Here is a 13,616-nt window from a genome sequence, read left to right on the forward strand (position 1 = left end):
GGAACAAGACAAGGATGTCCACTATCACTCCTTTTATTCAATGTAGTCCTGGAAGTTCTGGTCACAGCAATCTGATGAGAAAGAAATAAAACATATCCAAATTGGTAAGAAAGAAGTAAAACTGTCATTATTTTCAGATGACATGATAGTATACATAGAACACCTTGAAGACTCCACTGGAAATCTATTAAAATTAAGAGAGATAATTAAAATAGATAATTTATATAAACCCACCAGCATCATACCACACCTGCATACAGTATTGTCAAATTGTTAAATGTATTGTTAAAATGTCCATACTATCCAGAGAAACCTACAGATTTAATGCAATCCCTACCAAAATACAAAAGATAATTTTTCACAGAACCAGAACAAATAATCCTAAAATTTCTATGGAACCACAAAAGACCCCAAATAGCCCAACCAATCCAGAACAAGAATAACAAAACTGGAGATATCATGATCGCAGATGTCAAGATATACTAAAAGCTACAGTAATCAAAACAGTATGGTACTGGCACAAAAATGGACACTTACATCAACAGAACAGAAGAGAAAACCCAAAAATAAACCCACGCATTTATGGTCAATTATCCACAACAAAGGAGACAAGAATATGCAATGGAAAAAAGATAGTCTCTTCACTGAATAGTGCTAAGAAAGCTGGATAGTTACAGGCAAAAGAATAAAACTGGACCACTTTCTTAGACCATACACAAAAATAAACTCAAATGGATGAAAGACCTAAATGCCAGATCTGAAACCATAAAATTCCTAGAAGAAAAAATAGGCAGCAGTCTCTTTGACATCATCTGTAGAAACATTTTTCTAGATATGTCTCTTTTGGCAAGAGAAACAAAAGCAAAATGAAACTGCTGGGACCACACCAAAATAAAAAGTGCACAGTGAAGGAAACCATCAAGAAAACAAAAAGCCAATCTACTGAATGGGAGAAGATATTTGTAAATGATATGTTAGATAAAGGTTAATATCCAACACCAACTCAACATCAAAAAACTAAATAATCCAATTAAAAAGGGACAGAGGATATGAACAGACTCTTTTTTTTCCCCCAAAGAAGACATACAGGCACATGAAAAGGTGCTCAACATCACTGATCAACAGGGAAATGCAAATCAAAACCATGATGAAATATCACCTCTCAGCTGTCAGAATGACTAAAATAAAAAACACAAGAAACAACAGGTGTCAGTGAGGATGTGGAGAAAAAGGAACCCTTGTACACTGTTGGTGGGAATGCAAGCTGGTGTGGCCACTGTGGAAAACAGTCTTGAGGTTTCTCAAAAAGTTAAAAACAGAATTACCATATGATCCTGTAATTCCACTACTGAGTATTTACCTAAAGAATATGAAAACAGTAATTTGAAAAGATATAGGCACCCTTGTTTTATTGCAGCATTATTGACAACAGCCAAGATATGGAAGCAACTCAAGTGTCCATCAATAGATAAATGGATAATGATGTTGTGTGTATATATCGGAATATTACTTGGCCATAAAAAAGAATAAAATCTTGCATTTGCAACAACAAGGATGGATCTAGAGAATACAATGCTAATTGAAATAAGCCAGACAGAGAAAGACAAACACATTTTATTTCACTGATATGTGAAACTTAAGAAATGAAACAAATGAACAGAAAAAAAAGAGGAAAAGGGAAAATAAGAAAATAATAGACTCTTAAATACAGACAACGAACTGGTGGTTGCCAGAGGAGAGCTGGTGGGGAATAGGGGAGAAATAGATAAAGAGGATTAAAAGTACATTTATCTTGATGAGCACTGAGTAATGTACAGAATTAATGAATCATTATATTGTATACCTAAAACTAATATAATACTGTATGTTAATTATATTTGAATTTTAAAATTTTTTAAAAAATTTTTTAAAAGATTAAAAAATTCAACATCTGATGGGTTCTAAAGAAGAAGGAACTCTTGCTATTTGCAACAACATGGATGAACCTGGGGGACATTATATAAGTGAGATAAGAATGACAGGGAAAGCCAATATCGCATGATCTCTCTTATAGGTGGAACCTAGAAAAGTGTGACTCATAAAACTAGAGAATAGAATCATGGCCACAAAGGGGGAGGGGTTGGTCAAATTATTAAAATATTCAGTTGTAAATGAATAAGTTCAGGGGACCTAATGTATAATATGGTGACTATGATTAATAGTACTGTAGTGTGTATTTGACATTAGCTAAGAGAGGAGATCTCTAGATCTACACACACACACACACACAACTATGTGAGGGAATAGCTGTGTTAATTAGCTTGCTTGTGGTAATCATTTCACAATGTATACCAAACCATAACATCATACATCTAAAATATATACAATTCTTGTCATGTATACCTCAACAAAGCTGGGGAAAAATTAATCTGTTTTCATATTAATAAGATACCTTCACATTAAAAGATGTTTTTCAATTTATAACAAAACTAAAAAGCACCATGATAAGAGCCTTAAAAATTGAAGCAAAGGTCTCCCCTGTCTCTAGGAGAGTAAGCCGGGCTGTTCAGAACTCCAGTCCCAGAGCCGTTAGCTGCCAGCTCAGTCACTGGTCAGAGTGGACGGACTGCCTACCATGCCAGGACAAAAAGGTAAGACATTTGTGACCAGTTTGGGGCCATGTAATATTTGAATGGCATACTGGGCATTTAAATGGAGATAAACAGGTCTATAAAGTTAGAGGCCTGGGGAGAAATCAGGTCTAGAAATAGGTATTTGGAAGCCATGGGCACGTGGATGGTGAAACTTTTTCTGATGTTGTTTACAAGCCATTATTGGGCGAGACTGCCAAAGATACGTATGCTATGGCTTGTGGGCAGAGAGGTGGCCGCTCAGACAAGAGCACACTGTTTCCTCTGGCCTCTCTGGGTCGTGGTCAGTCTGCTGCCCTCCAAGGGTGGTCATCGAGAGGGACTAATGAACCATGGGGATCTGAGATGAACCCAAGAATGTCCCTGAGGATTCTGTTTTCACGGACTGAAAAGACTGGCACACCCAGTGAACAGACATGAGTCTATCTTGCCCGCTGACATGGTTTTGAAGAGTCCAAATCGGTCACTAAAGCCAGCGGCATCTCAAGGGAAGAGGGACTTGGGGAGGACTCTGCTATACTAGAAAGGGGGTATTCAAGTTGACCTTGTTCAAGATCACTGGCTTGGGGTGATAACAACTTCTATTCTATGTTATCACTATTTTAAAATCTCTACAGACAACACATGTTTTTACTGGATGCATCCAGGGTGAGGCACCTCCAGGCTCTCACCTCTCCCAGTTGGTAGACCCCTGCCTAAACCACGTGTATTGACACATTACTGTCAAGGCCAAGGGTTCATGCTCTGATTCTTCAGTTTAGATTCTGGCTGTGCACCTTCTTTGCTGTGTTACTTTGGACATGTATTTTGATCCATGTATTATGATCCCTTATCTATAAATGGAAACAGTAGTGGTACTCCTAGCATATAGTTATTTTGAGTATTAAATGAGTAAGGTATGCAATGGGCTCTTTTTTTTCATGCACCTGGCATGCAATAAATATTCAATATCCAACCAACTCCTGCTGCCCAATTCAAGACCTACTCTTCCCTCACCTTGAGCTTCTGCAGTGCAGAGCGTGCTGTTGGTTCTCCTGCCTCCAGGCCCACTTCCCAGCTAGAGGCCGGGCTACTCTGTGAAGGTCTGATGAGCTGTTCAGAGTCACATGGAATTCAAAATCATTACAATTTGGACCTACAATTTGGAAACACAATTTGGACCTAGTCTATTTAGCTCCTAAGCATGATACTATTTATTCTGCCTCTCCTGTTTCTGAGATACACCAGGGAATCCTAGACTGCACGCTGCAAAGTTATTTAGCTCCCAAAATCTCATCTTGCTTTGATAGCCTATGTTAGTTTTCTGAATCTGCTGTAACAAATTATCACAAACTGGGTTGCTTAAAACAACAAATGTGTTCTCTCACAGTTCTGGAGGCCGGAAGTCTGGGAGAGCCACACTCTCTCTGAAGGCTCTGGGGGAGAATCTGCTCTTTGCCTCTTCTGGCTTCCGGTGGCCATTGGCGATCTTTGCCTTGCGGTCGATCTCCATGCTCCAATCTCTGCCTCTCCGGCCATATTGCCTCCTCCTCTTCCGTGGGTCTCCTTTGTGTGTCTGTGTTAAATCTCCCTCTGCCTTTGCCTTATAGGGACACTGTGATGACATTTAGGGCCTCCCTGGATAATGCAGTATAATCTCTTCATTTCAAAAACCTTGATAATATCTGCAAAAGACCCTTTCTTCCAAATAAGGTAACATTTACAATTTTCAAGGACTAGGACTTGATTTCTTTGCATGGCCATTATTTAACTTATTATACATCTAAACGATATATATTTTTTCCTCATGTGTTGCAGTTTACATAGATAGCACAGGTGAATGGTTTACTATTTAAATCAGAATTGAATTACTCCTTTCGTGACTCAAAAAAGCACGTCTCTCTAAAATAATCCTTAAAATCATTAAATTCTGTTAATTACTTAAGCAAAAGACCACCCCTAATTTCTTCTTATTAATATGTTTTTTCCCCTTCTCTCAAAATCACCCAAACAAAGATGTGCATTTCTAGAGAGAAACATTATCGACTAGCTAGAAAAGAAAATTATGTCTTAATGATACCAACAGAGGCACCAACACGGAGAAGTCCCTAAGGGAGTAGTTGCACCAGCCTCTCTGCAGAGCAATGTCTTCATTATTTGATAATAACCCAGGAAATGGAGAGTTGGTGGGAATGAACCTTGTGTCTGCACCAGCATTCCAACACAGAAACCACAAGAAGGATGATGATAGCATTTATAGTTACTATTTATTAAATGATTTCTATATACCAGGCACTGTGCTCCTGCTTTAATAAATCATCTTAGTTGACTTTCATAGCCAACTGTGATAGATAGAAATCATTGTCCCTTTGGTTAGGTTACCCATAAAGAAGGAGGCACAGTCTAGACTCAATACTTGGCCGGTCTGATCCCCAAATGCCCATGTGCCTGACCATTTCACTCCACTGCCTCCCCATGAACCCTGTAGAGAGTTGTAAGTGATATTAGTGGCTATGTAATCCAATCCCCCCCCCCCCCCACTCAGCCATAAATCCTTCTGGAGTATCCCAGTAGCTGGCTACAAAAATGATGCTGATGTTATAGCTATTATTAGTGAGTGCATTCCAGGAACCAGGCCAATGTGCTGACTTTTTTACATGCCTTATCACTAGTCTCCTCAAGACTCTCAGATCTCTCCTCCCACAGATGAGAAAACAGAGGGTCAGAGATGATAAGTCATTTACTCAGAGACATACAGACAGTAAGTAGCAGAACTGGCGTTCCAACCCAGCTTCAAATGGAATTCAGAATGACACGTAACCTCCTCCACTTGTGAGGATTAAATGAGATAAAGAATGTGAAGTGTCCAGCCAGTAGTAGGCCCTCAAAAAATGGTAGCTACCATCACCATCATACTGGTAATTGCAGGTCTTAAAACTCTGGTGAACTTTATAAAGAGTGAGAAGACGTGGCTCTACTGTGGTATGCTGAGGCCTCCTTTATGTACTGCATCTTGGCAAGATGTGGGAAGAGAATGAAAATATCCTAATATTCCCAAATTGATCGTTAATTATAATCTCTTCCCATTGAGTTTACAATCTTATTAATGGGGAGGCAGGAAAGGCAAACAGATAGGCTTGCTCTTCACCTTTTTTTTTTTTTTTTTTTTTTTGCCGACCTTTCTGTCTCTTCACTAATGAGAAATTGTGGAGACAGAAGTAGGCAAGAGGAAAGAGAGGGCCACGTTGTGCTGTTCTACACGCACCCAGTGGAATCCGCTGGAAAAGACTCCACTGATAATGATGCAGACACCATTTCTGTTCAGTGAGCACCAGTGAAAGGCCAGACATGGGGCTGGGTGCTTTCCTCACACATTCTCTCACTCAGTTCTCACAACACCCTTTCAAAGTGTGGGGTCATCACATTCACTTGACATTAGACAACAGGAACTCAGAAAATGTAAATGGTTTGCTCTTGGTTGGTAAGTGACTCTGGGGTCTGAACCCAGTCAGTCTAAATTCTCATGCTCAGGCTCTTGTGTCTACAGGACACAAGTGAAAGAATCATAAGTAACTGTAATTAGTGAGGTCGCCTCGGCTGACCACTTCATTCTACAGATTTGGAAACTGAGACGCAAAGTGCCAGGCACTGCTACTTTGTATAGCAAGCAAGAAATAAATTCAGGAATAGACAAACAAACAAAAATCAGTCCAAACCTAGAAGTACAGAGAAAAAAATGATGGTTGCCAGAGGGTTGGGAGTGGAGGAAATGGGCAAAATGGTAAGGGGAGTGAGAGATACAGTTTTCCAGTTATGGAATAAATAGGTCATAGGAGTGAAAAGTACAGTATTGGGAATATAGTCAATGGTCCTGTAATAGCATAGTATGGTGACAGATTGTAGCTATGCTCATGAACATATTAAAACATAGAGAAGTTGAATCACTCCGTTGTACAACTGAAATCAATTTAATATTGTGCACCAACTATACAAAACAAGAAAGAAGAGAAAGAAAGGAAGGAAGAAAGAAAAGAGAAGGAAGGAAGGGAGTGGGGGGAGGAATGCCGCGTGGGTGGATTGGGCTAAGAACCCACTTTCCTTATTGCTCAAACTATTGCTTTCCTGCTCAGTTATGAACAGTCTTAAAGGAGGAGCTTCAGGGCTGAGCCAAGGCAAGAAGGAGCAGAAAATATAGTGCTGCAAGTTCCCTTTGTGGACACTCTACATGGAACTCTCCACACAGCATGTTTCCTATTATTATCGATTTTATCTCCTCAAGTAGACTTTAGCTACTTGAAGGTGGGAAATATCTCCACATATCTTAGGGTTCAACTTCCTCCTTCTACACCTGTGCCTGAAGGTGTACACCATATAGAAAGCAGTATCATGAAACCAGAGAGCTCCAAGATGGGTCTGCATTTTTATTCGTCCTGTTCTTCTTTGAACAGGTGTTTGCTTGTGTGCAATCAAAGCTGGACCCAGGGATTCAGATGTTGTCTCTATCTCTTGGATGGGCTCTTTCTACATAGTAGGTTAGATGACCACTTGATGCCCACCGTTCCCAGCAACTTCAGCAAAAAGAAACGATCTTTTCCAATAGTTCTGAAAGAAAACCTTCAGGGAGAATAATTATTGCTCTAAGGTTGAGTTATGAACCAAACCTTAAACCAATCATTGCAATTTGGCAGATATGGTGCTCTGGTTGGCTGGACCTGGTTCAAACCTACGCATTCCCATAACTTGAGGGGTGAGCTCCTCCCTACCTGAACTGTATGAGATGTGTCCCAAGGAAAGAGAGGATGCCATGACCAGAAGAAATGGTATAGAGGGAAAGCAATAAACAGCTTATAAAAGTGCCTCCTGCATAGACCATAGATCAAGTGTCAAGGGTATGAAACCAAGTAAGACAAGGTCCTCCTTTCGCCACTCTTCATCTTACATGCAAACTGTTCTTAAACTAGTGAGAAAGGTAAATAAGTAAGTAGACCAGGGATAACAACAACCTCATTTTACAAGTGAGAGGAGAAGGAGGCACACGGAACTCTAGAATATGTAGAGGAGGTGCGCTAATGAGTCATGAAAGATAGGTAGGTACCAACTGGTTGAAGGTTGGGGGGGGGAGATCCTTCCTAACAAGGTTTCCATTTGATCTTTGGAGGCCCTATTCTATATTCCTGCCCCCTCTGGCTGAACACCACCATTTAGGAACATTCATCCCTTCAGAAGACAGGTTTTTAGGCAGCTCTCAATCATTAGACAGTTAGTCCTTATGTTGAGCTGAGATCCGCCAACACAAATCTTGTTTGATTGATAGACAATGCAAGTGTCTGCTTCAATATCCAATTTAGTACCGACACCGGAGCCTCCTGCAGCCCAACAAGTTTGGGGGAAACATGTGCAGCGGCGACATCTGGGATCAAATCAGCTGTCACAGTCCCACAGCTTGTATAAGTCAAGCACAGTGTGGAGAGGATTTCCTGTGTAAGGAGACAGGTGAGTGGCATCCAGTGGGATAACAGCTGTGCTCCACCAGACCAAATGTGAAAAACAGTCACCCAGGAGCTTGTTAAAGGGCTGACTGCTCAGCCCTTCCCCGAAAGTTGTCATTCTGTAGGTTTGGAATGGGGTTCAGGGATCTGCATTTTAAGCCAACCCAGTACCCCAAGTAATTTTGATGTGAGTTTGTCAGAATATCTGTTGACTTGTTTAGAAAAGGTACAATTCACTCAGTCACCCATTCATTGAATAAATGTTGACTGCGCATGTATGTGCCAGGCAGGGTGCTCACTGCTGGTGACCCGGATATGAAAAGATAATGTGCCTGACCTCGAGGTACTCCTCGTCTCTTTGGGAGAGAGACCTACAGAGAGTCGGTGGCCATACTGGGTGATAGGCAGTGTAATGGGCACAGGCCCACGGTCCAATGACCCTCACTGGCAGGGATGCCCTGATCTGTGTTGGGGAAGTCAGAACAGGCTTTAAAATAGCACTTGAACTGAGACTTAGAAAGCAGCAATGAATTTGCTAAGAACAAGAATGTGCAAACAAATCCAGGGATTTAAGGACTGGCAATAGGTGCAGAATGATTGCAGGTCAGGGCTCTGGGAAGAGAGGCCAGATGGGTCCGGTAGGTTACTGGGGACCAGACTGTGGCATTTGGAAGAATGGGAATGGGAGCTACAGAAGGCTATGGGGTAGGGGGATGACATGGCCACGTTGACATTTTAGAGAGATCACAGGAGTTGCCACATGGAGCATGAGTTTTAGAGAGGAGCCTGCTGCAGAGCCTGAGCTGGGGGCGAGGCTACAGGTGGGAGACAGAGAGGCTGGAAGGAAGAAGGAGTGAGGATGGAGAGATGATCATGGAAAGGGGTGAGGGGCTGTTTCAGAAGTGGGATGGATTTGGTGACTAAGGATACAGGTCACCGGGAGAGGGAGAGTCTTGGAGGCTCTGGAAGCATCTACAGCCTCTCTTCTCTCAGGTCGCTGCCTGAAACGCCACCTGGTGTGTAACGGAGACAATGACTGCCTTGACGGCTCTGATGAGGATGACTGTGAAGATGCCAGGGTCCCTGAATTTGACTGCTCCCTGTATGACCCCATTCCAGGATCAGAGAAAGTGGCCTTGGGGTGAGTCCTGCCCTCAGGTTGTTTGGGAGCAGGGAATGGTTGCCCTTTAATCACGAGTATTATTTTAAGGACAGAAGAAGATCTTTCTGCCATGTGTCTGGTGAGGCAGCTCCCACTGTCTCCCTGAGGTGGGATACTGGTCCACTCGGGGGACTATCTCTTGGGTAACTATTACAAAATGCCACACACTGGTGGCTTATAAGCAACAGAAATTGATTTCTCATAGTTCTTGAGGCTGAAAGTCTGAGGTCAAGGTGGTTGTAGGTTGGCTTCTTCTGATGCCATTCTCCTTGGCTTGTCCTTCCTTCTATGGATGTCTGGGTTCTAATCTCTCTTTGTTTTTTAAAGATTTTATTTATTTAAGAGGGAGAGAGCAGGGGGAGGGGCACAGAGCCCTATGCAGGGCTCCTTCTCATGACCCTGAGATCATGACCTGAACTGAAATCAAGAGATGGATGCTTAACCAGATGAGCTGCCCAAGCGTCCCTCTTCATCATCATCATCATCATCTTCTTTTTAAAAAAAGGTTTATTTATTTTAGGGAGAGAGAGAGTGCATGCAAGCAGAGGTAGGGCAAAAGAAGAGAGAGAATCCTTAAGCAGACTCCCCATTGAGTGTGAAGCCCAGCGTGGAGACTCAATCCCGGGACTCATTGTGACCTGAGCCAAAATCCAGAGTCAGCTGCTTAACTGACTGAGCCCCCCCCCCCAGGTGTTCCCTAATCTCTTCTTATAAGGACATGAGCATATTAGATTAAGGCCCAGTAATGGTCCCATTTTAACTCAATTCCTACATAGAAATCATGTCACCAAAATACAGTCAAATTCTGAGGTTTTGGAGTCCCAGACTTCCACATCTAAATGTTAAGGGGACACAATGCAGCCCCTAATACTAATAAAAGGGGATTTTGTTGATTTTTAAAGTGAATGTGGGCTAAACAGAATAGAAGTATGAAATAGTGAGGTGTTAACTTGATAAAAAGAATTCCCTCTTTATTGGCAAAAAGATCGCAGACCATGACCTTGCTCTCATGTGAGTCAAAGGAGCATTGAAATGTACTTCCTGAGTGTGCTTTGACCAGCAGGATGGTCCCGTCTCTACTCCCAATAGCTGACACTTGGCAGTTTTTCATTCTGCTCAAGATCTCAGAAGCCTTTCCTGGTCCTTTTTTTTCCTTTTTTTAATTTAAGCATGTTCTAGTTTTTAGATTTTTATTTATTGCTATAGAATTAATACATGTCAGGCATCTGGGTGGCTCAGTTGGTTAAGCTCCTGCCTTCAGCTCAGATCATGATGCCAAGGTCCTGGGATCAAGTCTCACATTGGGCTCCCAGGTTAGTGGGGAGACTGCTTCTCCCTCTTCCTCTGCCTACCACTCCCTTTGCTTGTGCACTGTCAAATAAATGAATAAAATCTTTTTTTTTTTAAAGAATACATGTTTGAGGTAAAAACCAAAACTCTTCCTTCGCCATCCCCAACCTGTACTCCACTCTGTCACGCCCCCCACTTCTCTCCCTGGAACTGACCCCTGTCAACTGTTTGGTGTAGGACTTTCAGATCATGTAAACGATGCACTGACAATATATATTGTATGGAAGATATGCCCATAGGTATTGTGCATGATAGACATAAGTCTATTTTACATACATGGGATCATACTATACATATGGTGTGTAACTTGCTTTTTTTTTTAACTTAATAATATATTTTTGAAGATTTCCCCCCACATTTTCTATTCTTTTTCTAAGCAACACAGTGTTCTATAACAGGGGTCAGTAAACTATGGCCTCAAGGCCAAATTTAGCCTGTTGTCTGTTTTTGTAATTAAAGTTTTATTGGGATACAGCTTTCACCCTGCAATGACAGGAGTTGAGTATTTACAACAAAGACCTATGGCCTATAAAGCCTAACATATTTAATATCTGGTCCTTTATTTTTTTAAAAAAAATTGCTGACTCTTCTCCCAAGGTATAACTGCATGAAAATTTATTTGGCTGCTTCCTATTGAAGGATAATTAGATTTTCTCCATTTTTTCCTCTTATAAACAATGCTGCAATGAACATCCTTGTATGTTATCTTTGTACATGTGAATATTTCTGCATAGATTTCCAAAAAGTGGAATTTCTCTATATCTTTCCATTTTCAGTCTGGTGGGTTCTGCAATCAGCTTTACTAAGAGTACCTAGGCTTAATAACCTTTTATGCTTAGAGGTTAGAGTATAATCTTAGGACTAATTATTCCTTTGACTTTTTGTTTGGCCCACCAGAGAGCCCGTATTTATAACCCAAAGGCAGAAACATGTTCAATGGGCAGAAAGACAGAAAAGTAAGGGGAAAAGTGAAAGGAAGGAACCCAGATTTTAATGTCAAAGAAAATTTAGCTGTGACTATAGGCAAATTATCTAATTTTTTCTGAGCTTCAATTTCTGCATTTGTAAGATTGTCATGAGGTTGAAAGTTAATGTATGCTAAATGTCTGGTAGAGTGTGTATTCAATTCACCATAGCTATTACTACGTCACTTCCATTAATATGAAGAAAGAGACGGAGAGAAGAGGTGAAGAAGAAAGGTAACATACCTTGAATTTGTACTATATGTCAGGTGCTCTATAATTATCCATTTATTCCTTCAAAGGCAGGTTTTATTCATAGTTAACCTCCTGCTTATCTTCTGCCTTTGTGCCTCTTCATGGAAGGAAGGAACCAATATAACAGGTAATCACTGAATGCTATGTAAATACAGAGGAAGGAGCAACTATCTGTCCAGGATAATCAAAGAAAGTCAGATAGAGAGGGCAATGTTTAAGTTGGGTTTTAAAGGCTGAATAGGAGTTTGAGAGGCAGAGACAAGCAATCATTTTATTATCTATACCATAAGAGGCTTTGATTATTAGGCCTTGGATCTCTTAACCAAATCGAAATGCTTTTGTTTAGTTAACCTTCTCTTTTTTAGAATATTAAAGCTGTATTTCACCTGTGTGACACTGTTTGTACCTAAATACCGTTCAACCATCTATGACCTAAAATGCAATTCTTGGGCAGATGGATATGAAATACCCCAGAGGGGGAAGCAAGGGAAAGTGTTTCTGGAAGAGTACTGAGCTAGGGGAGAGGAAGTATCATTTCTGGAGCGCCTAATCTGTACTACAACTTCACTTCCATTTCACTTTAATTCTCTCATTTAGATGTCACAAAACCCACAAGAAGTAGTTTTATTATTTCTCTTCTTCAAATGCAGAAAACAAGCTTCAGAATGCATCCAGAATCTGTCCAGATTCACACAGCTAGTACGTGACTGAGTTAGAAATTAAACAGCAGTCTCCACGATTTTCAAATTGCACCCTCTGACATTCCATGCTGTCCTGGAGACAATGGTCTTTCTGTGGATTAGCTTTTTACCTTAGCACGGAGAGTCGATATGTTAAACCTTTTTTTTTTTTTTTTTTTTTTTTTAACCCACAGAGCCTTTTTCTGAAACAGTACAAACAAAAACAGCAAAGCAACATTTATTCAGTACTTAATATATACTGAGAGCTTTCTGGTTCCTTTCCATGTTGAACTTGCATTGAACTCTCTGAGGCAATAGCATTAACTGCTTCTTACAAATGACTAAACTGAGGCACAGAGAGGTTAAGTGATTTGCCCAAGGTCACACAGCTACGTGTAGCAGAGCTGGGAAATGGACTCCGGCTGTTGGGCTCTGTGCTTGGAGTTTTGATAATGATGCATATTCATTCCTCTGTAACTCACACAACACACTTTTAAGAGTAGCTTCTCATGGGAGCACTGTTCTAGGTGCTGATGGAGCTGCTTGCTGCTTTGGTCAAAGGGAAATGGAGGGCCTGGCTGAGCCCACTCAGGTTTCCAGTGTTACCAAAATGAAGTTTAAGGTACTTTGAGGAACCGTAGGAGTCTGCAGAACACAGCTTGAGAAGCCACAGCTTAGACCAGCAGTAACATCTTCCAGAGGATGCCATCTTTGCTTTTCCAGTGTTCTTTCCCAGAAGCTGCCTGCCTTTTCGATTTAGGTACAATATCCTGATCCAGGAAGAAGCCCAGAGCGTGTATGATGCCAGGTATTTTGGGGGCCAGTGTGAGACAGTCTACAATGGGGAATGGAGGGAGCTTCGATATGACCCCGCCTGTGAGCATCTTTACTACGGAGAGGATGAGAAGTACTTCCGGAAACCGTACAACATCCTCATGTACCACTTTGTGGTAAGTCTGCACAGGGTTCTTGCAGGCCACTGCAGGGTGCGGGCGGGGAGGGAGAGAGGCCAGTTGCTGGACATGGACTGCTAGCTTCCGGAGATTCTATTTCCTGCAGAGTTTGCTGGTGGCTGAAGCTCCCTTTCTGTCTGCCCCCACACATGCTCC

General features: G+C 41.4%; 1 protein-coding gene across 1 annotated transcript in view; it reads left to right on the forward strand.

Moving 5' to 3' along the window:
- C8A (complement C8 alpha chain) overlaps nt 1-13,616 on the forward strand; it is a 64,576-nt gene that overhangs the window by 13,329 nt on the left and 37,631 nt on the right. The window contains exons 2-5 of the mRNA XM_082688112.1: nt 2,528-2,630; nt 7,958-8,102; nt 9,092-9,239; nt 13,268-13,457. Of these exons, the coding sequence (XP_082544238.1) occupies nt 2,528-2,630; nt 7,958-8,102; nt 9,092-9,239; nt 13,268-13,457 (586 nt within the window). The remainder of the gene's footprint in view (nt 1-2,527; nt 2,631-7,957; nt 8,103-9,091; nt 9,240-13,267; nt 13,458-13,616) is intronic.

Source organism: Mustela nivalis (genome assembly GCF_964662115.1).
Source record: "Mustela nivalis genome assembly, chromosome: 10".
Taxonomy (NCBI): domain Eukaryota; kingdom Metazoa; phylum Chordata; class Mammalia; order Carnivora; family Mustelidae; genus Mustela; species Mustela nivalis.